At 39.5% G+C, this 26,780-nt stretch overlaps 1 protein-coding gene across 1 annotated transcript; it reads right to left on the reverse strand.

Moving 5' to 3' along the window:
* Positions 1-1,723: 1,723 nt before the first annotated feature.
* On the reverse strand, positions 1,724-26,780 carry nid2b (nidogen 2b (osteonidogen)). The gene is made up of 19 exons (XM_082146661.1): positions 26,375-26,780; positions 25,820-26,122; positions 25,136-25,362; positions 13,360-13,763; positions 13,030-13,275; positions 12,733-12,933; positions 11,129-11,353; positions 10,887-11,033; positions 10,595-10,723; positions 9,980-10,102; positions 9,449-9,685; positions 8,102-8,326; positions 5,104-5,273; positions 4,872-5,001; positions 4,330-4,501; positions 2,633-2,790; positions 2,125-2,248; positions 1,915-2,021; positions 1,724-1,809 (listed from the first exon to the last, which is right to left on the reverse strand). Coding segments are annotated over exons 1-19 (3,525 nt in total). The 5' UTR covers positions 26,570-26,780; the 3' UTR covers positions 1,724-1,807.

Below are 26,780 nucleotides of genomic sequence, written 5' to 3' on the forward strand. Positions count from 1 at the left end.
CGTGTTGCATAACACGAGAATGAACCTCATTGGTTCTTGCTGAAGCTCAAACGTGTTGCATAACACGTGAATGAACCTCATTGGTTCTTGCACGTCAAGTGAACATGATTGAGCGTCGATTAATGTTTATATGTGAATAAAAGCCTAAATTAAATCTGTTCAACATGTAAAGTGATCAAGTGTCTTCAGAAAATTTTGACTAAACCGCTCAATTCATTTGGATTAGTTTTAGGATCTCTTTATGAATTGTTTTGAAGCCTCAAATTTGTAGTTGCATGGACTGTCAATGGAGGGACAGAAATCTCTCCGATTTCATTAAAATATCTTCTTTTGTGTTCTGAAGATGAATGAAAGTCTTATGGGTTTGGAGCGACATGAGGGTGAGTAAATGATGACAGAATTTTCATTTTTGGATGAAATAACCCTATAAAAAGCCAAATAGTTCCTACGCCCCAGTACAATAAACATTTAATCCAGAAGGAGTTAAGAGGATACCGTGTTAAATGTGAGAAATATGCACTCACTGCACCCAATGGGCTCAAACTGCTCCCTTGGGTGCCTGATGGCTTCTAAGACCAGGCCAAAGTTCACACCCCACCTCTGGGTATATGGCTACTCTGTTGAGTAAACTGTATTGAACCCTCTGACCTGCTGTGGGGTCTGAGGCTGAAGGATAGAAGCCAGTGTTGGCTGCCCTCCACAGGCTGGGAGGTCTGGCCTCTGCAGTGGTGAAGTCTTGCCGTCTGTTGGCGGTTCTTGTGCCTTGTGGGTAACCCATCCTGTTTGTTTAGCAATATCAAACCATGGGTTTACAGAAACCCCATGGCAATGCTCAAATATTATTCCACACCTTCCCACGGACGAGAGAATAAAGTGAAACTAGGCTATATTCTAACCAAGCAGAACAACATAGGTTTGGAATCATGCGAAGACAAGGGCGAGGGGTTGTGGGAGCAATCTTGCGGAAGAGATTCTCTCTGTTCATGGAACCTTTGTATTTTTGGCCTTACTGAGAGTCAGACTAAAATGAACCATTATGTGTCAACATTATTTTAGACAGTGGGAATTTTCCATTGTGGTCGAGGGCCAAATTGCACTTCTCCCGTGCATTATGCTTGACGGGCATCACATGACAGTAATGCATTGATATGAAAGACCTATTTATGAAAATTAGAAAACTTAATTTTAATTTTATTTTGTTTCATATATTTTTAATTGAAAAAATGGTTTATCTGATAAAAAAAAAAAAGAGCTAAAATCTTCATCTGCTTTGTCATCTTCATCTAGTTTAATTTATATACACACTTACACAGGACCATTTTGAACCATTCAGGCTTTCGTAATGAACTATTATTTCAATTAGTTAGTTAGCGGCGCAACCTATTGGTGAAAATATTGAACTTCAACTTCAGGCAGTATTTTAGGTTGTTTAGGGTGGCATCATTATTATCAGTAACTAAAACTAATATATTAAGTTGAACGAAAATAAACGAAAATTAGAGCGAAAATAAGTATTGAAATTACAAATAAATAAAAATTAAACCTGATTTTTTTTTAAACTAGTAATATTTAAAAATAAAAATAAACTACAAAAAGAAATGACAAAAGCACAAATTACTAAACTATGAAACTAATTCAACATATTACTAAAAACTATATAGATAATACTAAAATAACACTGGGTGGCATTTTCTTAAATGCCAATCATTTTTCAGTCAGTTTTGTTTAGTTTCGTTGTCATTTATTTATTTTATGACATTTCTGTTACAGAACCAAACATCCATATAGTCTACATAAGTCTGCAGGTCTCTATATATAAAAAAAAAAAAACAGAAACAAACAGAGTGATCAGGAATTCTGTACTGCTTTCATAATTATTTTTTTACCCCAAAAATATGTTATTTGAATACTTACATAGACACTGTGATGGAATAACTGTAATCCCATACAAGTGTGACTGCTGAATAGGGACATACGATGTGTTTTTCCTATTGATTTGATCTATCACCAGTATCCCATCTCTGTAAGGACATTCTCATCATGAATAAGGAAACACTGAGCCAGCCAGATCATGTTAATTAAAATCCATAGAGCTGCAAGGATAAGCATGTGCCAGAGACTCACCTCTCCCAGTCAGTGTAGTAAAAGTGGCTGTTATACACGGCCAGGCTGAATGGATAGTCCAAAGCATCCTGGAACACACGTCTCTGAGTCCCATCTGGAGATATGCACTCCAGTTTCTTTGAGCCTGGGGATTTAGTTGACTTTTATCTTAATATTATACTGCATATGATCCAGCGTTCAGTGTTGGTTTTGTTTTCACTCTTCTGGATGCCTGAGTTCTTGACATTGTTTGTTTGATACTATGGTTTCTAATTAGTTACACACCTGTTCTTTGTTTTGTTGATCATCATTTACTATGTATATAAGCCCATAGTTTTCTCAGTTCTGGGTTCATCGTCGTCAATGTTAAATGTAAAGTTGCTTTATTCATTCTCCATGTTCATTAAAGTCTCTAGTTTTATGTTATTCCTGCATTTTGCCCTTATTTGGGTTTAACTACACAGTACTGATGACAATGCCTTATATGTAGCTGATAAAGTCAGATATTATATTTTAAGAAGACTCGTACCTGCATCTGCCCAGCACAGGTGATTTGTGGTGAAGTCCAGTGTCAAGGCATTGGGCAACATGAGACCCACTTGCACCAGGACTTTCCTCTTATGTCCCTCCAATGTTGAGCTCTCAATTTTGGGAGCATCACGGTTCCAGTCGGTCCAATATAAGGTTCTGAAGAACACATACAGTAGATTAACACTTTCAAACAAAACAGGTAAGTGAATATACTGATATTCATTGTAGTAATACATAATGAAGATGTCAATGTATATGCTCATTATTATACAAAATAAATAACATACACTACCATTCAAAAATTTGGGGTCAGTAAGATTTCATTTGAAATAAATTCAGCGAGGATGCATTAAATTGACAGTAAACAAGTAACAGTAAAGAATTTGTTTATGTTACAAAAGATTTATGTCAAATACATACTGTTCCTTTGAACTTTCTATTCATTCTAGTATCCTGAAAACAAATGTATTACTGTTTTCACATAAATATTATGCAGCATAATTATTCCGTATTCAACATTGATGATGATAAGAAATGTTTCTTGAGCATCAATAAACCATAATAGAAGGATTTCTAATGGATGAGCACAAGGGACTTATTAAACTCTTATTGACCCACAACTTTTGAATATTTCTAGTTCAGCCATAAAACTCTAGAGGGCGCAGGCTGATAGGTCCATCCCATTTAGTCAGGGAACAGACTCACAGAGAGATGGTGAATACACAATCAAGTAGTTAATTTGCAAGCTTTAGTGCACAAGGTGAGTATTTCAGAAAATATCAACTGATGAGAAGACGAGGAACAGTCCAAGGTCAGGAGAGCTGCACCACAGACACACACACACGTACCAGAATGTTGCTGTCTTCAAAGATTTAAGTACATGTATCCTTCACAAGGAAAACTGGAGACTGGAGAGAGAATTTCAAGGAAATGAAGACGTGGAGACAATCACAGAGGTAAGTTTCATACAGAGAATAGTCCAGAACATTAGATAGTCCAAGTCGTAGACCAGGCAATCATGAAGAGTGTGGTGCAGGCTTTAAAGGCCCTCTGAAATCAAAATTGAAGTTTTTTAGCTTTTGGTATGAATATGTTAGCCTTAAGGTTATGAATAAGCTAGTGTGTTCCAAAGCAATGCCAAAATTCGCATTTAGGAGATATAAGCATTCAAAACGTACAGTCCCTTACTTCCGCTAAAATGGATCAAGGATTTTTAAGACATCACCACGGACTTCAGCTTCTCATCACATCTTCTGTCCAATCAAATGCTCTCTAGAATCTAAAGCTCCGCCCCCTATGCATCATACAAAGCTGTGCCTTCCAAGGTGACAGGTGATTGTGACAGTACTCCCCCCCTCGCAGAAGGAGTGACCTCACGCCAAACAGAATCACACCAGGAGAGCGGGTGTGCGCCATGGTGTCGGACGAGATGACCGGTAGGGAGCAGGTGAGCAGGGCGGTGCCGGCAGGATGGTGCTGGCGGTGCAGGAATGCAAGAAGGAGCGGTCTCGATGGCAATGACAAGGGAACTATGGACATCAGAACTCAAATCACTGGGGTTAGGAATGGCCTTCGCGCGCACAGCAGATTGAGTTAAGGACTTATCAGCCTGCGCCATCTAGAGTTTCATGACAGAACTTTGTATATTAAAATACATAGACAGCAAATTAAGGATTTTGATTTCATCTCACTGACCCACTCTTAGCATCCACTATGATGGCTCTGGGATTGACCAAATCAGAATCAATCAGCACTTTTCTGTTCCTGCCATCCAGACCAGATGTCTCAATCCTGTCTTTCCCACTGTCCACCCAGAACAGCTTCCTGTGCACAGTGTCCACTGCAATTCCCTCTGGCTGGACCAAGCCTGAAATTCACACTGAATGATTATGGAATCTGGGAGTCAGTTGCATAAACTGCTGAGACTAGTTTTACAAGTTATTCATAAAGCAAATAATAATAATAAAAAATATAAAATTAAAAAATAAAAGTAAATTGGTCTAATTTTTTAATCCGAAAAGTTAGACTGATTACCCCTTGCTTATACTAGTTGGTCAGACTAATTTTTAAGACTCAGTCTTAACTTAGTGGCTATATCTCCATGTCTAATGGATAGATAGATAGATAGATAGATAGATAGATAGATAGATAGATAGATAGATAGATAGATAGATAGATAGATAGATAGATAGATAGATAGATAGATAGATAGATAGATAGATAGATAGATAGATCACCTTGGCTGATAATAGCCTCTGGCTGAGACCCAAATACTAAGACCACTCTGTTAATGGTATGTCGTCCAAAATCTGTCCAATATAACATGTTCTCCTGACAGTCATAGTCCATTCCAATCACAACGGAGTCCTGTAATGATATTCAAGCATTATTTTTCACGATTAATTAGAACAAGACAGCAATAGGTTTTGAATTTGGAGATAATCACGAATTGTGGTTAATAGGGTCTACCTTTAAGGCCAGTAAAACAGTGGATTTTTCTTGAACTGGGTCTGTTTCATCAAGAGGAATGGCTACAATCTGTGAGGCTTGTGCATAAAGGATAGCAGGCCCTGAAGGGGAGGAGCTTATGACAGGATACGTCAATGCATTATTCAATGGGGGGGCATCACCTGAGATACCTGACAGGTAAAAAGAAGAGACATTATAATAAGACAATCTAGAGCTACACGATAAAAAAATAAATAAAAAAAATAAAAAAAAACATATGGTGACTGAGTGAGACCTGGACACATTGGTGAATGGTGAGATATTTTGCTAGATAAAATGATCCTGTCAGAAGAATTGCGCGATAACTTTTATTTATTTTTCCGTCTGAATCATCTCAGTGAGCTTTTGTGAGGCTTTACACATGCGCAGTAAGGTGAATTTAGCGTTTTCCAAAAGTTTCTCATCCACACTGAAACATTGGAAAAGCCTGAAAACGCTAGTGTGGACGGAGAGCGCTTTTAAACGAAAACGCCGTTTTCAAATGTATCGGATTAATGTAGACGTATAAGTCGAGAAGTACTTCAAAAGTGTACAAAGTAACACTGTAAAAAGTGTTTTAACCCCAAAAAATGAATTGAAAAATATTATTAAAAAACACTCACATCAGTTACTGCCATATTTAAAATTGACAGGGTCACCCCCTCATGGGGGCAGCCATATTGAAATCCCATGAAACGAATATTGCTCACTTTATCTTAAGCCCTATTCGCACGGGATAAGTATTACCTGGTGACCTCTAGTCATTTGTAATAATTGCGGAGGTTGTCTGTGATCTTAATCCCGCACGAATGTCTGTAGGACCGAGGCCATGTCTGTAATTTGTAAAGTAAAAATTCCCCTGAAATTGACCTAAAATACTATTCAAAACACTCCAACACTCCAACACTCCATTCTTCGCGAATGATGCGCACAGGAAACAAAAACCTTGAAAAAATTATTATAAACGCCCCCGCCAAATCACAGAGATGCCGATTCGCACGGGACTAATATTATCACAGGACCAAACACAGACTATACCCTCACCATACAACTATACAATTTGCAGAAAGAGAAAGCTGAAAAACAAAAAGAAATATAGCTGCAAGCAGCAATTATCAGGGCCAAGCTGATTAAGACAACAAGACGTGTCAGACCAACTGCAACAATGAGCAATTAAAGACATTTAAAGATGATTTTAGGCAAAATGACTGAAAAATCCTTTAAACAGTCATTTAAAATATGATTTAATGGATTATCACTTTTGACCAATAGGTGGCGCAGTTACAAAACTGATGTGATGTGGTCAGAGTGAAGTGACAATGACACATACAAAGTTTGGTGTCAATATCAAGGCATAGCAGAGATAAAGCCTGAATAGTCATTTTGCCATCATGCCTCAACTTTGCTGCTGCGGTATACGAAAACGGTTTCGTCAATCGACACGAAATCCATAACTTTTAGTCGGCACAGTCTGGAGATGATACGATTCGATTTAGGTGAAAATCGGACAAACGGTCTAGGGGGAGTTCGAAAAAGTAGGTTTTGAATGAAAATCAAGATGGCGGACAGGAAGTTCAGCCAAATAAGGTAAACGTGGTATCTATGTTCTCGGCATGACCCAAGGAATCTATTAAGACCAGTGGCATTTCAATAGGCAGATTTATTCAAAAGTTATTAGCATTTTTGGAAATTTTGTTATAACTTTTGACTTTGGTTCAAAACTTCTCAAGCTCATTCAGGGCATCGTGCTGATGACCCATACCAAGTTTCGTAACAATCCGTTCATGCGTTCTTAAAATACAGCGTTTTAGCACAACATTCAAAATGGCCGACAGCCAAAATGGCCGATATGGTAATATTGGATATCAGTCGACTCGGCATGTTGCCTTGAATCTAACGAGACCAATTTTATGATTTTTGGACAAACTGTTCAGAAGTTATAAGCAAAAATATCCATTTTTCATATCTCCGGACCAGTAGGTGGCTCTGCGCTGAAACGCAGCATGTAGCCTCAGATGTACCAAGTTTGGTCTGAATCCAATAAAGCGTTGCGGAGATACAGCCTCACGTCTGTTTGCGTAACGCAAGCGCTACGTAATTTTTTTTTTACGCAACTTGAATTCCATAACTTTTTGTCGGCACGGTATGGAGATGATCTGGTTAAATTTTCGTGAAAATCGGAGCAACGGCCTAGGAGGAGTTCGAAAAAGTAGGTTTTCCGAAAAATTCAAAATAGCGGGAAAATTTCCATGGCGGAAAATTACGTCATATGGTGCAATCGAATCGTCTTGAGCTAAGGAATTAGGGTTGATTTTGTTGATAGGCCTTACGGTTCAAAAGTTATTAGCATAAACATGAGTGAAACTTTGGACAGTTGGTGGCACTAGAGGGATTGGTTTTAAGACACCAAATTTGCTATGGTGACAGATTGGACTGTCCTATCAGTGTGCCAAATTTCATAACTTTCCCACAAACGGTTCTATGGGCTGCCATAGACTCCAAGAGCGGAATAATAATAATCATAAGAACGGGAACAGATACAATAGGTGCCTCCGCACCTTTGATGCTTGGCCCTTAGATGGAGATTAATGACATGTATAGCAGCATGCGGTAAGGAACATTCTTCTGTTTATGATATATCATACAGCTAGACCTATAATAACAAGACATTTCCAAGCAATAGCCTATTGACATCATATCCGGGAGATAAGTCAGTAAATTCGAGTAAAATCACAGGCTTCGCTTATCCAGTGCGAATGCGCGTAATTTCAAAATCACACAAGGTCCCCAGATAATACTAATCCAGAGCAAATAGGGCTTTAGTATTCTGCCTGTTATCAGACTTTTGTTGAAATTCAGGGATGTCACTAGAGGGGAGAAAGGTGGTGATGATTCTAGGGGCCGCCGTCATTTGGGGAGTCCCTACAATTTGGTTTCGGTATTTTCAGCGTAATAAGTCCAAAATAACTTCATTACTCACAGGGGGGCTTTACATCATTGTAGGACCGGGTTCCAATAATTTCCACGCCTTGGTGGTCCACACACCAGCAGAAACTGCTGTTGCCGTAACATTGGACAGGCAGGAAATTCCCGTGAGCGTCACACAAGGGCATGTAGTCCTGAGGGGACGGCTGACCATTATAGTGACTCATGAGTGAAAGCTTCCAGCGCTCGCACACAGTCTCCACACGGGGAACCAGGGCAGCTGAGTAAGAGACACAGTACACAGTGTCAATTTTACTGAGTAATGTTTCTTTTGGAAAACACTGTGAAGACATTTTCCTGAAATTCTTTAAATTATGTGACCATTGACCGCATCCATATATCTTGCCTCAATGAATGACTATGTGAGCGTTAATTACAGTTAGGCTGTCCCATGATAATTATGTAATATATAGTTGGAAGTGCATACCACTCCCACAACACACATGCAATTCAACAGTGAGGAACAGGAAGTGTGTCCTTGTGTTTTAAATGCCTCGGATTTTTTGGCAACATATTGCAACTTTTTTTTTTGAACAACCTCAATGTCAATGAACTGGGATATTAGAGCAGAATAAATATCTAAATAAAAAAAAATGCTAGACTCTGTTGAGATTCACCATGTATGTGTAAAATAATAATGTTGAAATATAATCTCAAGTTTCTCTGGGGAACGCAAAAGTTTTGCAAGAGTGCGCAAGCATTCGAATATGTTTTTCATAACCATGTCGCTTTAGGAGCTCTGTATCCAATAAATTTGATTCTTTAAATAATAGAAAGTTAATTAGAACTAGATTTATTTGAAATAGAAACCTTTTTATATACATTAATACTTTTATTCTTGAAATCATGCATTAAATTGATCAAAAGACAGTAAAGAAATGTATAATTTTACAAAATATTTCTATTTCAAATCAGTGCTGTTTTTTTACTTTCTGTTCAAAGAATCCTAAAAGAAAATGTATCACAGTTTCCACAAAAGTTTAAGCACACCTGTTTTCAACACTGATGTTAATAATGAGAAATCTTTATTGAGCATCAAATCATCATTAGAATGATTTCTGAAGGATCATGTGACACTGGACTGGAGGACTGGAGCAATAATGCTGAAAATTCAGTTTGATCACGGAAATAAATTACATTTTAAAATACATCATAGAAAACAGTTATTACCAAATTGTAATAACATTTCACAATGTTACAGTTTTTACTGTATAATAATATGAATGCAGACTTGGTGAACATAAACTTCTTTCAAAAAGTTGTACGAAACTTTTAAATATATATCCTAAAATATCAACCTGATCCTAACAGACCATGAGGGGATGAAACTACAAATCCATACCTGGCTGATCACAGTTGGCATGTACTGTGCCAGGCATTGTCCTGGTACCCACTCTCTCCTGACCTCTACTGTCCACACACCAGCAGTGTCCAGTGGTGCCCAGGCACTGCAGGGGTTTGTACTGCCCTTTCTCATCACACTGAGGAATGAAGGCTTCCAGGCCACGGTACATGCGTAAACTCTCTTGCAGACTGTCTCTGTGTTGCTGGCACACAGTTAATGAGGGTTTGGGCTTCTCTAGTGTAGAAATAAACATAGGACCAAAGAACATGTATGGGAATTCAGTACATGCAATGATGTGATTAAGTCCTGGAACAAGAGATGTTGTTCCGGGAACATGTTCTAGTTGTTTTCAACCACATCATGAATGATTAAACACATTTGTTTTCGATTGGTTTATAAAGCGACAATGAACATAATATTTGACTTGATTTGTTTGCTGGACTTCTTCTGTGTTATAAGCAAAGAGAACAGTTACTGAGCTGACAGGGGAGGAAGCATTGTGTGTTCCTTGATAAATGTGTGGTTTACGTGGTGGCTGGCAGAGAAAGCCGTCGCCCTTGTATTCAGGCCAACACTGGCAGTGGAATGAGCCCTGGGTGTTGGAGCAGGAAGCAAACGGATGACAGAGCTGCAGAAAACACTCGTCGATATCTGCAAAAGAAGAGAATGATGGGCATCGATGATTGCTGCTAATGATGATTAACTGCTGATTTTTGGAACAGCACCCTTTCTAGCATGATATTTCTTAACCCATCATTGACAGAATTTTCCGTCATTTATGACATAACACTTCTCCGGCAATATGCGATATGGGTTGCATAAGAGTACAGGATCTCCAGATCAAAACACAGGTTTTTAAGGCTATGTTTAGACAGCCAGCAAAAATATTTTCTTTTTTTTTATATACAGATTTTATCCAGATGGGTTTTCAAAAGTCTGGACAGAAAAACAAAACAAAAAACAACAACAACATAAATTTTAGATTTTTTCCAAATGTGATTCAAACCACATTTGGAGGCGGTATGAATTATGATTGCAATCAGATTTTTACAGATGCGTCTCAGACTGGATGATCTGGCCGCTTAAATGCGAAACACATCACCGAAATTCTCATACATACATTACAAAACGCAGAACACTTACCCACACACACATGCAAATCGAGGTCAAACTCATAGCCAGGTTCACAGTGGCAGTGATGTCCACCCGGCATGTTCACACACTCAGAGTGAGGACCACAGGAACTGAGCCCATCAGCACACTCATCTACATCTGGATCACAGATTCAAAATCCAAGAGAGCCATTCAGCACTTTAACTAGGCAATCATTTATTAAAGGCTTCAGAAGATGACACACAGTCTCTAAGGGAAATAGAAATTAAGCATTTGGCTCAATGTCAAAATATAACAAAGATGAACACTGAAAGATCTGTACCATAGCAGTTGCGTCCATCTCCCTGAAAGCCCATGGCACACTGACAGTGGTACTGAATGCCGTCCCCTGGCAGACAGAGGGCCATGGGGTCACAATGGTGCTTCCCAGTTGAACATGGGTTCAACTCCACAAGCCCAGGGAGCTCACCTGATAACATACATATAAATAAATCTTCAAAGTCCTCAACAAGATCCAAAATTATGTAAAATAGAACTAAGAATGAGTTAACAGTATGTTCTAACCTCCTACAGGTCCCACTTGGTTGATTATGGCATATCTAAGGGTGGTTCCTTCTGTGAACATGACCATCAGATGCTCCACATTCACCTGCTGAAAGTCCGGTATGGTCCATGGGCCATGCTCACAGTTACGGAAACTTACATTCTGGTGTAGCCTGTAAGAGAACGTCTCGGATCCACCATTTTCTGACACCACCATATACTCTTGCAGTGATGATGATGTCACAACTGAGCCAGAAACAAATGTCCAATAAAGAGTTACATTTGTTAATTATTAATCATTATTGGAATAAACAATTCTTCAGGTAATATAAGAGCATATCAGATTTTTAAGAATTCAAGAATTTGATGGGCCAAGGGGTGGTGATGTTTAGTCCAAAATAATTGACATTTCAATTATTTTGGACAAAAAAGGACATTTTACTGTTTTGCTGTGTATCCGTCACAGTTCTGTTCAGTTAGTTCCATTTTCATGGACTTTTAGTTTGTTTTTTCAGTCACATGTTCTCCTTTGTCTTAGTTTCCCGCCAATCATTAGTTTCTATGGACACTGATTAATCGTCACAGCTGCTTATCATTTAGTTCATTATCTGTCTATTTAAGTTCCTCTGTTTGTATCACTCATTGCATAGCACACTGTTTTGTATTGTTGGATCGTTGTTTGCTTTTCTATTCAGAATTATTTAATAAATCTTGTTTTATTTTAGAATCATCTTCGTCTTTCTTGGAAAAGCGTTACAGCCTCATTTAAAGAACCTCATTCTGGCCACATCAGAAAAATAATCAGCCGTTGGTCAATCGATATTATGACATACAAATTTGAAATTATGGCATGTTAAGTGAAAACTATGAGATGAAATGTCAAAAATACAAGATAAAAATTCAATATGATATAAGCCGAACTTAGACTTCCCATAAGTCATAATTTACTTTTCTAAATTAACATTATTTGTAATTATGTTTTGTTTCTCATAATTTCTACAGTTACGTGATAATTAGGACTTTTTATCTCAAAATTATTACTTAATGTGTCATTATTTTGAATTTATGAGATAAAGTCATAATTATGACAGAAAATCTAAATGATGAGATAAATCATAACTAAATAAAAAAAATATATATATGTTATAATTATGATATCTCATAATTTCACCTAAATGTCATGATTATTTATATCATAATTTTGACTTTTTATCTCATATAGTGACATTAGTCAGTCTATCATAATTTCACATTTCAGTTTTCTGTTTGTGTAATAATTATGACTTTATATGTTATAATTATGACTTACCAAATTATTATTTTTTCTTATGCGGCAGAAATGGGCTTCCATACTCCCTATTTCTGTTTTGAGTTCCAGACTGTCAGTCTGTGCGTTAGTGTTGGGGATTTATTGTTTTTTAAGTAAGCTTACAGGTTTGGAACTTTTTTTTTTTTTTTTTTTGGAGCACAAATAGACAAAGTGATCGGCGATATGGAGTCTAAAACGTATGTTAGTATAAACTTCTTGTTTATTGAACTGTTTGTTTAAAAACAATATCACACTTAAAATCATGTGGAATTACTGAACCCTAGTCATACCCTCCAAGATTGCTTACAAGAATTACCTGATTGGTTGTATTGGTAGGTCTCTTTATATGGCAGAATATGAACTTTAGCACCACTGGGAATGGTAGGTAAATCTCCATTGATCCTTATGTTAAACGTCAAGTGGTTGAATGAATCCAGTCCTTTAGCCTCTTGAATAATGGTAACACGCTGGCCTTGTGGGCTGAAAACCAGTTCTGCCCAATGAAAAAACTCAGCACCTGAAGACATTTTTTTTTTCTTCAGTAGAGTGATGTGACAACTGTAAAAATATTATGTAATGGAGCTTCAGATTAGAAAAAAACAAACAATAATACCAGTTATGCTGAAGCCATTTGGATGGTTTTGGAGCTCAAGAGCAAACAGCCAGCCAAATATGGAGACCAGCGGGCTCACAACCATCAGAGCCCAACCTGCCTGAGCTGGGACAGGACTGATGGAGATGTACACACGTCCTTCTCCCACCACAGCAAAGCCATGGATGTCCACATTGTTTAGCTGAGCTTTAGTGTCTCCGACAGAAACACTTCCACTCAGCTTTCCACTTAAAGGCTGAGAAATACCTGTAAAAACAGTCGTATTATCACTTTTGTATAGATGGTATCATAGTCATAAGAAATTATATGAAAAGAACATACTAAACTCACCCATGGGTAAACATTGTCTGCCACTCCCATAGTAACCAGAACGACAATGGCAGCATGGACCAGTTGCATAGTCTGTGCAGTAACTATCCTGGGAGCAGAATTTCAAGTGCATGCCACACATTTTGGTTCCATTATTTGAACTAGGGTGTAGTAGTTCTTGGTTTAGTTTTAATGGCTGTTGAACCAGTGAAGCTGGGGTGTCCATTTGGGCCTCAGAAGTAAATTTATCTGCAGCTGTGTTTGATTCTTCTGTAATGTAGAAATCTTCATCTGTGGTGTTGCGCAAGCTATCAAAACCCAGAGAATCAGACTTTGAGACTGAAGCAGGAACTACCTTCTGGAATGGGAAGCGGCTGGTTCCGATGTGGAAAATCCACAGTCCATTTAACCCGGTGTTCCCTGCCCTGATAGTTGCATATGTAATTTACCGTAAGGTTCAGTTTGTTAACACTGTTGTTAGCATGAGTTAACAATGAACAGTTCTTTTACAGCATGTATGGTAACACTTTACAGTAAGGTCTCATTTGTTAACAGCTAATGCATTAAAGGGGACCTATTATGCCCATTTTCAAAGTCTTGATTTTGTTTTTGCTGTCTACTAGAATAGGTTTTCATGCCTGAATGTAAAAAAAAAACGTCTCAGGTTACGACTGTAACCCAAGTTCCCTGAGAAGGGAACGATTCGATGCGTCGATGACGCCTTGGGAACGCCTCTGCGTGATTCCGTCTGAAGCACGTATGTCAACTAGTCCAATGGAAAGAGTGAACGTCACAGGTGGGTGATGTCATGACCAAGAAAGGATAAAAGCACATCCGGTGCAACTAACGTTAGCTTCGAGAGCCGAAGCAAAGTCGATCACAGGGATGCAGGAAGTATGGCAGGGCGACATAGCGTCTCGTTCCCTTCTCAGGGAACTAGGGTTACAGTCGTAACCTGAGATGTTCCCTTTCGAGAGAAATCGCGCTGTGTCGATGACGCCTTGGGAAGGAGAATACCCAATACGCCATACTTACAAGTGCTTGTATGTGAAACTGTCTGCAATCTAAGTATAAAGCACCTGAGACCCTGGGGCAGCGTCCAGGTCCAGGCTATAAAACCTCACAAATGTGAGCGGCGAGGACCACCCTGCCGCATTACAAACCCCTGGCTTTAGAGGCCGCCATACTCCTAGTAAAATGAGCTCTGACCACCAAAGGGCACGGCTGGCCAGAGTACTCATAGGCAAGAGAGATAGTAGCAACTATCCACTTGCTGAATGTCTGCTTAGAGGCTGGAAGACCCTTCTTAGGTGATCCAAAGCAGACAAACAACTGATATGATTTTCGCCACGGGACATCCCTGTGGACATAAGTATCCAGTGCTCGCACTGGACACAAGATATTCAGTTTTTCCTGGTCCGAAGAAGCAAACGGAGGAGGACAGAGAGCCTGCAGCACAATAGGCCTCGGAATATTGGTTGGCACCTTAGGGACGTATCCCTGTTTAGGGTATAAGAATGCCTTGACCATCCCGGGTGCAAACTCAAAGCAGGTGGGAGAAACCGAAAGGGCCTGAAGATCTCCAACTCTTTTGAGGGACGAAATAGCTAGAAGAAAGATGGTCTTGAATGTCAGACATTTTTCTTAAACCGACTCTAGGGGCTCGAAAGGAGCACCTGACAGGCCTTCCAAAACTATTGCGAGTTGCAGGCCTCAGCCTCAAGGTGCCACGAAGGAAACTTATGATCAGGGGGTGTACTACCCACCGGGGCATGAACAGTTAACTGGATCCCTCTGATGCTGGTGAAACCAAGAAGTGAACACTCTCCACTTTAGTGCATATAATTTCCTCGTAGCTGGCGCTCTGGAGCTTAGGATGGTCTCAACAATCTCATTTGAGAGACCACTCTCTATGAGTTGGCCCCCCTCAGAGGCCAAACCCATAGTTTCCAAATCTCTGGCCGGGGGTGAAATATTGTGCCCCCTGTCTGAGACAGAAGGTCTCTCCTGATCGGGATCTCCAAGGGAGGGCCGTCGAGGAGATGAATTAGGTCCGCAAACCAAATTCGACTCGGCCAGCGTGGTGCTACTACACGCTAGTGTGCTTTGCACCTGTGAATGATTGGTGCTCATTATCTTCTCTCTGTGTTTTTAGTCTTCACTCTACTGTGACTGGCCTAGCGGTACGTCACTCATCATTCCATCATTAGGGGCGGCGTCTGGGAACCAATGAGAGTTTGCCAGATGACTTCAAAAGAACGACCGGTTCATTCATGCTCTCTCTCTCGCAGCGTGTTGAGCGCTCTGTTTGCGGCTCTGCTCACCGTCACTATTCTGATCATGACTCACTTGTTTTTAAGTTAAGAACTATGTGAAATCCTGTACTTGATAATTTAGTGGGATATGTACGTGTCGCTCTGTTCATCTGTTGTTTTGGAACTTGACCCGTTTACTTTTGAGATAGCAAAACTGAGAACTGTGTGTTCAAGTTCAACACTACGAGGTTGCCTACAAGCTGCTCTTTTGGTAAGAGAATGTCAGGTTAGTATGCCGCGGTATACATAATGCCCGTAGTGTTAATTTGTTAGACACACTAGGTTAGGAGTGAGCGCCACTCCCTGTACGTTTTGTTATTTAGCTAGTTTATTTAGGTGTCCGCATGCACTGAAGATCTCGGTTTTCTTTCCACATTTTTCTTTGGTTAGGATTAGGATTAGCATAAGGATTGTTTTGTTATACTCCGTTTTTTTTCTTTGGCGCCACTTTATGTTCTCTTACCAACAATTTATTTTACACTATTTTCTACCCTTGAAACTGTACATAGCGCACTACATTTAACATTAACGAACTGGATCTAGTGGCTTCGGCTTTTCTTGTAATAAATTCCAGTTTTAATTTACATCAAATCGAGTGTGTCATGTGTTTATTCCACCCTACTCAGACATCAGCAGTGGTTTCAAAATAAGTGTTGCGAAATACCTTCTAGACATTAAAAGTTCGTAACATTTAATGGGGGCTCGTCCGGGATCTAAATGAGATATTAATATTCATATTTTTCCAGAGTTATTATTTGGAATATTTACTGCTGGTGTGAGTGGTGGAATGACCATGACAGGACTTTTTGTTAGAGTCAACGTCGTGATGTAGCCTAAATGAGCGGATGGGCTGGTTGAGTATATTAGTGATTTGCTAGGAGTAAGTATGGCTGATTTTGACTTGGACACTTTTGTCAGCGCACCCACAGAAGAGCAACTTAGTAAATGCAGGAAAGAGGATCTGGTACTGATCGCTGCCCACTATAAACTTGCTGTTTCGAAGCAACTGCGTAAACTAGAGATTAGGTCTGCTGTATCTCAGGGGTTGGTGGAATTAGGTGTTCTAAAATTGTCAGGTGTCGGTGAAGGTATCTCCGATTCTGACGGTCGCCCTGGTGAGGAGTAGCGGAGCGAAACGGCTGAGGTGGTGGAGTCTGAAGCCAAGGCTGTTCTGCCGCCTTCCGATCCCTTTTCTCCTGGCTCAGATGAGTCTGAAGGAGGTGATGCGCGACTGAAAGTCCGTTTAGCGCGAGTGCAAATGGAGGCACGCGAACGGGCGGAAAGCCGTCGAATTGAGGTAGATCTGAAATACCGACTTGAAATCCGCAGGCTCGAAATCGAGGCGGAGACACAGATTAAGTTGCGTGAACTTGAGCTGAGTGCAGCTGATAGGACACCTATTCCGGTTACGCAACCCTCGCAGACTGCTGATGCTGGCACGGCGGGGACTTCTTTTGAGGTCAGTAGACACATTTCACTAGTACCACAGTTCCGGGAAACAGAAGTTGATTCTTACTTTAGTGTATTTGAGCGGATTGCATCTACGCTCCATTGGCCTAAAGAGGTTTGGCCTCTATTATTACAGTGCAAGTTAACCGGTAAAGCTCAAGATGTTTGTGCTACACTTTCCTTAGAGGATAGCTTGAATTATGAGCTAGTGAAAGTTGCGATATTACGTGCATATGAACTTGTACCAGAAGCCTATAGACAGCGTTTTAGAAGTCACAAAAAACACTTCAGCCAGACCTTTGTTGAATTTGCAAGGGAGAAAGGAATTTTGTTTGATAAGTGGTGCACATCTAGCAAAGTGAATGATTTTAAAGACATGCGAGAACTTATTCTTTTAGAAGAATTTAAGAATTGTATTCCTGAGCGTGTTGTCGTTTACTTGAATGAACAAAAAGTCACGTCTTTATCTCAAGCCTCTGTCTTGGCAGATGAGTTTTCCTTGACGCATAAAAATGTGTTTACTTCAGTACGTTCTGAGAAGACTGCTGTCCAAGTGAGTTCGAGTAGTCCGTCTCGACCGAAACCAGTTCATGTTAAATCTAAGGAGGATCGAGAATGTTTTTATTGTCACAAACCTGGCCATTTAATCGCTGATTGTATTGTGCTGAAACGAAAACAGTCGAGTTCTGCACCCAAGAGTGCTGGTTTTGTGAAACGGATAGATTCTAAAAAGATCGAGTGTAATAAGCCTGATTCCAGTTATGTACCTTTTCTGATGGAAGGGTTAATTTCCGTTACGGGAAATCCTGAGGAACGAATTTGAGTTCAGATGCTCCGTGATACAGGGGCTATGCAGTCCTTTATTAGTGCAGATGTACTGCCGTTCTCTGAACAAACCTTCTGTGGCTGTAATGTCCTAGTGCAGGGCATAGAGATGGGTCTCGTTCAGGTTCCGTTACATCGAATTCACTTGGAATCAGAACTGTGCACGGGCTTTGTGAAAGTAGCTGTTCGTGAACGCCTACCTGTGAGTGGGGTACAATTTATCTTAGGCAATGATTTAGCCGGTGGGAGAATTATGCCTTTGTTGGAAGTCCTTGACAATCCAGTTGCACCCATACAGCCTGATGAATTATCACAGTCATATCCTGAAACCTTTTCATCTTGTGTAGTTACGCGGGCTCAAGCTCGTAAAATAGATGCTGATGATTTAGCTGCATCTTTTATTGCACCTGTTTTTATTGATGATGTTTTGCCTGAGGAGAGTAAAATTGCTGAAAATGTGCTTGCTCAAGATATTCCTTGTGAAAAAACGCATGTGACGCGTGAGAGAATTATTGTTGCTCAAAAGCAGGATAAAAGTCTTCAGAAATGTTTTGCTGCTGCTGTTCCCCCAGAGAAAGCTCGAGAGAGAAAAGCTGCATATTTTGTTGAGAATGGGTTACTGATGCGCAGGTGGTGTTCGGAGATAGTAGATGGTGCTGAGTGGAGTACCGTGTATCAGATCGTGATTCCTTCATGTTACCGACAACAAATTTTGTCGTTAGCTCACGATCATGATCTGGCAGGACATTTAGGGATAAAGAAAATTATCACCGAGTTTTAACGCACTTCTTTTGGCCCAGAATAAAAGCTGATGTCACACAATTTTGTTGCACCTGTCACGTTTGTCAGATTACTGGCAAACCGAACCAAGTAATCCCGTGTGCTCCTCTCATTCCTATCCCGGTGGTTGGAGAACCATTCGAGCACGTCATTGTTGATTGTGTCGGTCCATTACCTAAATCTAAGACTGGTAATCAATTTTTATTGACAGTGATGTGTACCGCGACCAGGTTTCCTGAGGCGATTCCCTTGAGAAAGATTACGGCACCTGTTGTAACTAGAGCACTTGTTAAATTTTTTTCTACGTTTGGTTTACCAAAAATTGTGCAGACAGATCAAGGCACTAACTTCTTGTCAAAAATTTTTACTCAAGTGTTGTCCAGTTTAAATGTGTCACATAGGATCGCCAGTGCCTATCACGCTGAAAGCCAGGGGGCACTCGAACGTTTCCACCAAACGTTAAAGTCAATGCTTCGAAAATACTGTATGCAAACAGGTAAAGAGTGGGATGAAGGTGTACCATTACTTTTATTTGCGATTAGAGAAGCAGTGCAGGAAAGTCTCGGATTCAGTCCCGCTGAATTAGTATTCGGTCACACTGTTAGAGGTCCGTTGAAAATGCTCAAAGAGAACTTGTTGTCTGTTGAGTCTAGCCCGAGAATGAACGTGCTGGATTATGTGAGTAAATTCCGTGAGCGTTTGCATCAAGCTTGTTCTGTGGCCAGAGAGTCACTTGAAGTGGCACAGGGAAAAATGAAACATTACTACGATCGTAAATCTGTACAGCGTACCTTTAATGAGGGCGATTCGGTGTTGGTTCTGCTACCTATGATAGGGTCTGCTTTATCAGCACGATTTTCTGGACCATATGAGGTCGTTAGAAAACTTAGTACTACCGATTACGTGATCGGAACTCCAGATAGGAGAAGGAAGACTCGTGTGTGTCACGTGAATATGTTAAAGTCTTTTCACAAAAGAGAAGCTGTCCAGAATGTTTCACCTACAGAGATCACTGTTCCAGCGTGATCTCCTGTGTCATCTCCTGTGCTCGCTTGTGCTGCTGCTGAGGTCATCGATCCAGAGGAAGATGGAATAGTTTTACGTCCTACCCATCAACAATGTGCTCGACTCCAGAATTCTGAGGTATTATCTGATCTTCCATCTCAGGTATCTCATCTATCTGAACGACAAGGATGTGATATTATGCAGTTGATTAACAGTTTCCCTGCTTTGTTTAATGATGTACCTTCTCGCACTACAGTTCTGGAGCACAACATCAATGTGGGTGATGCTGCTCCAATTAAACAGCACGCGTACCGTGTAAATGCAGCGAAACGAGATGTAATGCGAAGTGAGGTGGAGTATCTGTTAGAGCATGGTCTCGCTCAGTTCAGTAAGAGTCCCTGGAGTTCGCCATGCTTATTAGTGCCGAAGAGTGATGGTACCGCGCGATTCTGCACTGACTATCGGAAAATAAATGCCGTGACTGTTCCTGATTGTTACCCTTTGCCGCGCATGGAAGATTGTGTCGACAATCTCGGTTCAGCGCGTTATGTCAGTAAGTTAGACCTGTTAAAAGGTTACTGGCAAGTTCCTCTTACAAGTCGCGCTTCTGACATTTCAGCATTTGTCATCCCTGATAGTTTTCTCCAATACTCTGTAATGGCTTTCGGCATGCGTAACGCACCGGCCACCTTTCAGCGACTCATTAATCTTGTGTTGTCTGGAGTACCTAAGTGCAATGCGTACTTAGATGATTTAGTAGTTTATTCGACCGACTGGGAAGAACACGTTTCGTCATTGCACACAGTTTTTGAGCGTCTTGAGAAAGCTTCACTGACTTTAAATTTATCCAAATGCGAGTATGGACAGGCCACTGTCACGTATCTTGGAAAGGAAGTTGGTCAAGGTGAAGTGCGCCCTTCAGAGGCTAAAGTTACGGCTATAGCTGAGTTCCCTGTTCCAACCACCCGACGAGAGCTCCGTCGATTCTTAGGGATGGCTGGCTATTATCGTGGCTTTTGCCAGAATTTTTCAACTGTTGCACATCCGTTGACTTCGCTTCTTAGTCCATCTCGTACGTTTCGATGGTCAGAAGATTGTCAGTATGCTTTTAGTACGATCAAGGATCTTCTGTGTAATGCACCTGTATTAGCCGCACCGAAATTTGACTCTGCTTTTAAACTCGACGTAGATGCGAGTTCTGTTGGCGCTGGAGCTGTTTTGATTCAGACCGGTGAGGATGAGATCGATCACCCGGTCTGTTATTTTTCGCGGAAATTTAACAAACATCAGTTAAATTATTCGACGATCGAAAAAGAAGCATTAGCACTGTTAATGGCTCTCCAGTATTTCGATGTATACATCGGTTCGAGTAATATTCCTGTTACTGTGTTCACCGATCACAACCCGTTAGTATTTCTGTCGCGCATGTGTAATCAGAATCAGCGCTTGATGCGCTGGTCTCTGATTGTACAGGGTTATAATTTAGTGATTAAGCATAAGAAGGGTGTCGAGAATGTGATCGCTGACGCACTATCCAGGGTTACCTATTGTGGTATTTGAGTGTAAGTATTTGAACAACTATATGTTTATTTTATCCCATATAGTTGATTCTTAAGGGGGGAGGTGTTACGTTCCACGTGGGTTTTGTTTTCATTTAGTCTAGAGACTAGCGACACGCTAGTGTGCTTTGCACGTGTGAATGATTGGTGCTCATTATCTTCTCTCTGTGTTTTTAGTCTTCACTCTACTGTGACTGGCCTAACGGTACGTCACTCATCATTCCATCATTAGGGGCGGCGTCTGGGAACCAATGAGAGTTTGCCAGATGACTTCAAAAGAACGACCGGTTCATTCATGCTCTCTCTCTCGCAGCGTGTTGAGCGCTCTGTTTGCGGCTCTGCTCACCGTCACTATTCTGATCATGACTCACTTGTTTTTAAGTTAAGAACTATGTGAAATCCTGTACTTGATAATTTAGTGGGATATGTACGTGTCGCTCTGTTCATCTGTTGTTTTGGAACTTGACCCGTTTACTTTTGAGATAGCAAAACTGAGAACTGTGTGTTCAAGTTCAACACTACGAGGTTGCCTACAAGCTGCTCTTTTGGTAAGAGAATGTCAGGTTAGTATGCCGCGGTATACATAATGCCCGTAGTGTTAATTTGTTAGACACACTAGGTTAGGAGTGAGCGGCACTCCCTGTACGTTTTGTTATTTAGCTAGTTTATTTAGGTGTCCGCATGCACTGAAGATCTCGGTTTTCTTTCCACATTTTTCTTTGGTTAGGATTAAGATTAGCATAAGGATTGTTTTGTTATACTCCGTTTTTTTTCTTTGGCGCCACTTTATGTTCTCTTACCAACAATTTATTTTACACTATTTTCTACCCTTGAAACTATACATAGCGCACTACATTTAACATTAACGAACTGGATCTAGTGGCTTCGGCTTTTCTTGTAATAAATTCCAGTTTTAATTTACATCAAATCGAGTGTGTCATGTGTTTATTCCACCCTACTCAGACATCAGCAGTGGTTTCAAAATAAGTGTTGTGAAATACCTTCTAGACATTAAAAGTTCGTAACACTGAGGCACAAAAGCTAACGCCGGTTGCACCGGATGTGCTTTTATCCTTTCCTGGTCATGACGTCATCCGCCCGTGACGTTCACTCTTTCCATTAGACTAGTTGACATACATGCTTCAGGCGTAAACATGTGGAGGCTTTCCCAAGGCGTCATTGACGCAGCACGGGTTCCCTCGAAAGGGAACATTCTTTGTTTATGTTACATTGTTGCAGAACCTCTCTTCCTAGTCTTTCTCTCTTTAATTCCTGTCTCTATGAAACCCCTTCCTCTGAAAAGCACAATGTGCTCTGATTGGCCGGCTGAACCAATGTGTTGTGATTGGTCAACTGTTTCACGCATGTTTTGAAAATGTGACGCCCAGTGCTTGAAGTGGAAAAACTCTCTTGTGCACCAGCTGGCAGTAGTGGTTCTGGCTTATGTTGTGTTCATATGCTTCGTAATTACCGTAGTCTCAAGGTGACAACACATGACATTATATTCGGAGCTGTTCACGTCCTCGGACTTGGACTATGCATTTTTATGGCACCACTATCAACACCTAAATGAATCTGCAGCGGTCATGTGATACAAGTAGGAGCTCTCAGAAAACTCCTACCTTACAAGCTGTAATTACGAGCTCTATGAGGACATGAACGCTTTTTGTTGAAATCACGTAATTGCGGTAATTACGACATGGTGTGAACACACCTTTAATTGGCTCCATAGGCGAAATCAAACATAAAAATTACATGACCACAGATAAGAGTTTTTGATATTAAGCGGACTGTTTTGTACAGCTAAATTACCATGGAAGTTGGCTGTACCATTAAAAATATGTGTTCTTAAAAATAAGATGGGTCCCCGAGTGCACAGGAAAGTTGGAGCATGCAACACAATTATCTGAGGGAGAGCAGAGCCAATTCATAAGAAAACACTGTAAATTTGAGAGCGTGCGTCCAGTTTTTTTTGTGAAAACTAACTCAGTGAAATAAAATTCGCCTTTAAGATTCTCATTTATGTATTATGGTGCGTGCCCACTGGTGCAGAGCGAGCAGAGCGAGTGTTTTCAATTCTTTCCTATGGAAGTTAATTTGTGTGGTGCATTGTGGGATTGACAGCGGACTTGAGAAAGCGTTGAGAGCACCCAGGAGCATCAGTTCTAGACTTTATGCAAATATCAAGCGAAAAATGCGGTTGCATGGCAGACAATCTGTCTTGAGAGTTTAAAAATGCGTGCGTTTAGAAAATTTAGTGCGTAAATTATATTGTTTACAAAGTAGATGCTTTGCAGTTGTTATATATATATATACACAGTATATATATATATATATATATATATATATATATATATATATATACTGTATATATATATATATATATATATATATATACTGTATATATATATACTGTATATACACACAGTATATATACAGTATATATATATACAGTATACACACACACACACATACATATGTGTGTGTGTGTGTGTGTGTGTGTGTGTGTGTGTGTGTGTTACAGTTTAGATGCTTTCATGGTGATTTTACTTGCTGGGTTTACAGAAGTTTATCAAATTGACAAGATGACTTTACTTGAGAACAAAGCAAAGCTTGCCCATTTCCAAATGTAATCACATGCATCTCTGATGATTATATTGCATGTGTTGAAAAAACAAACATAGATTAAACACACTCACTACAGACGTGCCCCAAAGCGGAGGCGTTATAGTGTTGCTAGAGTTTTGTACGTTATGGGAAGAAAACTCAAGATTACAATGGAGGCAATGGAGGTTTCAGGGAGTTCAGAAACAGTGTGCACTGATATAGAGAACAACTCCCTTTGGAGTGGCTCTGTGCTTTGTAACTTTGCAGACCTTTTTCATTTTAATAATGTATTTGTAAATGTTGAAATGAACATTAATTAATATAAATAATGCTGTAGAAGTATCTTTCATTGTCAGTTCATGTTAACTACTTTAACAGAGTTAACTTATGTTAAAAAAAAATCTAAACTTAAAGTAAAGCATTTACAACATTTATCACTCTAGGTTAATGTTAATTACTACTATTTATTATTTTTTTCATTTTGTGTAGTCAATAACAAAGTGTCCATAATGAAGAAAAGTATACGTATAAAATGACTGTGAAAAACTTTACAAATATTTAAAAATATCATAAAGTTTCGGAGAATTGCACCACATGACATTTTACAACCTGAAGTAACCTTAATTGTCATGTTTAAATAATTTTACTTCAGAAATGTTGTAATTGATTCATAAATTTGAGATGTTTTATCATGTTTTATACTTTAGTGTATTATCAGTTCAAATGAATTAACAATAAGCAAAAACAAATAAACCTATAATGCAGCATTAAATGTGACCCTGGATCACAAAACCAGTCATAAGTAGCACGGGCATATTTGTGGCAATAGCCAACAATACATTGAATGGGTCAAAATTATACATTTTTCTTTTATGCCAAAGATCATTAGGATATTAAGTAAAGATCATGTTCCTACCGTAAATATATAAAACATTTATTTTTGTGAGTGAATGCAGCACAATCGCGAACATAAATGGAGAACTTTAAAGGCGATTTTCTCAGTGTTTAGATTTTTTTACACTCTCAGATTCCAGATTTTCAAATAGCTGTATCTCGACCAAATATTGTCCTATCATACCAAACCATAAATCAATGGAAAGCTTACTTATTCAGCTTTCATGTGATGTGTAAATCTCAATTTCATAAAATGTACCCATGTGACTGGTTTTGTCGTCCAGGGTCACAAATATGTAATGTTAATGAATTGCAGAGATACTTGAAATGGATAAAAGAATAAAAAAGGTTTCATGCACTCACTTTTGGAGGTTATTGGTTGTCTCATCAGAGCCAATCAGACTGTAGAACCGCTCTTCTGTGGTAGACGTATTACCTCTACTAAAACCAACCTGAAGTTTAGCATGTCCTTTTGACATGTTAGTATAATTGTGACTGATATTTAGCATCTGCTGCTCTTCCTCAGGATACAGGAACAAGGCATATGTATCTGATTTATTACCAGCCAACACAACCTGGAAACTGGTTACCTGCATGCAGGTCAGAACAACATAGTTAATATTGATAATAGCATCACAAAATCAAAACATTACTTTCTTTGAAACATTTAGGTAAAAAGGTGGTAACACTTTATTTTACCGTTTCCTTGTTACATGTATGTGGCGAGCAGGACGAGGCTGAGGGCCGTGAGAGAGCACATAAATGCATAAAAACACTGTAACATGGACACATTACAATAAAGGGTTACACTTTATTTTAAGGTGTCATTATTTCAGTGTAATTACATGTTTAAGTACTGAGTAATAATAATTAACTAAAGGGTAGGATTAGGTTTTGGTTGAGGGTTAATTTAATCTAATTATGCATCATTTACTGTTATTATATGGTATAACATGTAACATATGTAACAAGAACACTGTAAAATAAAGTGTTACCAAATAAAGTGTAACCAAAAAGCCATGATGAAGAAATACAAAAGAATGTTACACAATGTAAAAATGGTGACTGGAGTAGCCTGTCCTCTTCACATGCAACGTTGTCCCATGTGGCGATGACCGTGTGGCTGGACTTAAATGTAGAACCAGTGAAACCATGCTGAACCATTTCAGAAGCCCAGTTTAATACATCCAATGACTCCTCCACACGGTAAAACACAGATCCTTTCCCATGTCCCGAACTAATGTCTGTCAGGAAAGGTGCTATGGCTGAGAAGCTCAGAGGAAACATGGTTCTTAAATACTGACTCTCTTCAGGAGGAAGCTGAAGGGACAAGAAGCCATTTGTGGCAACCTGAGGAATGGAGAAGATCCCTGTGTGATAACTCAAGACTTTTCATATTGTTATAATTGGATGCATTTTTATATTTTTGCTCATGATTTTGTATGACAACAATAGCAATTCAATTAATTGTTAAACTTCAGACTCCACATGCTCAATAGATCTGGTTGAATATGCAAAATACATGCTAAAATAATGGGGAAATAAAACTTTTTTTTTTTTTTGAATGTAATGGCAATGAAAAAAAAAAATAGTGTTGCTTACATAAAGAACGTTGAACTGCACATTGTAGAACTGTAATGGCTTTTTTAGCGTCAGGGCTTCAGACAGTTCATCATCACCTTCTTGAAGAACTGAATCGCCTTCAGATAATCCAAAAGGGAAAAGTGCGTCCTTTTGAATCGCATTCATGAAATAAACATTTGTAAAAAGTAAAGCAAATACCCAGCAGTTCTTCATTTCGAGACGAAGCAGCTTCAATCTGGAGCACTTGAATATAATTGTCCCAGAAGAAGTTTATGAGATGTGACCATGTGGTGATTTAAAATGAAAGGATGCCTCAACCACAAACCACATAGTTACCAAAATGTCTATGGGAGGGTTTTAGTAGGCGAGTACAAAGCATCATCCAATGCTCATATGTGGTTGTATAGAACAGAATGGATACAAT

This window comes from Leuciscus leuciscus, assembly GCF_965113295.1.
Source record: "Leuciscus leuciscus genome assembly, chromosome: 19".
Taxonomy (NCBI): Eukaryota; Metazoa; Chordata; class Actinopteri; order Cypriniformes; family Leuciscidae; genus Leuciscus; species Leuciscus leuciscus.

Excerpts from the sequence above, each read along its gene's own strand:
- nid2b (XM_082146661.1), bottom strand. The coding sequence starts at position 26,569 with ATGAAGAACTGCTGGGTATTTGCTTTACTTTTTACAAATGTTTATTTC. Across the intron at positions 10,724-10,886 it reads AGATGGACGCAACTGCTATG|ATGTAGATGAGTGTGCTGAT; the intron begins GTACAGATCTTT and ends TCTGTGATCCAG. Across the intron at positions 4,502-4,871 it reads AGAGGCTATTATCAGCCAAG|GCTTGGTCCAGCCAGAGGGA; the intron begins GTGATCTATCTA and ends TGTGAATTTCAG.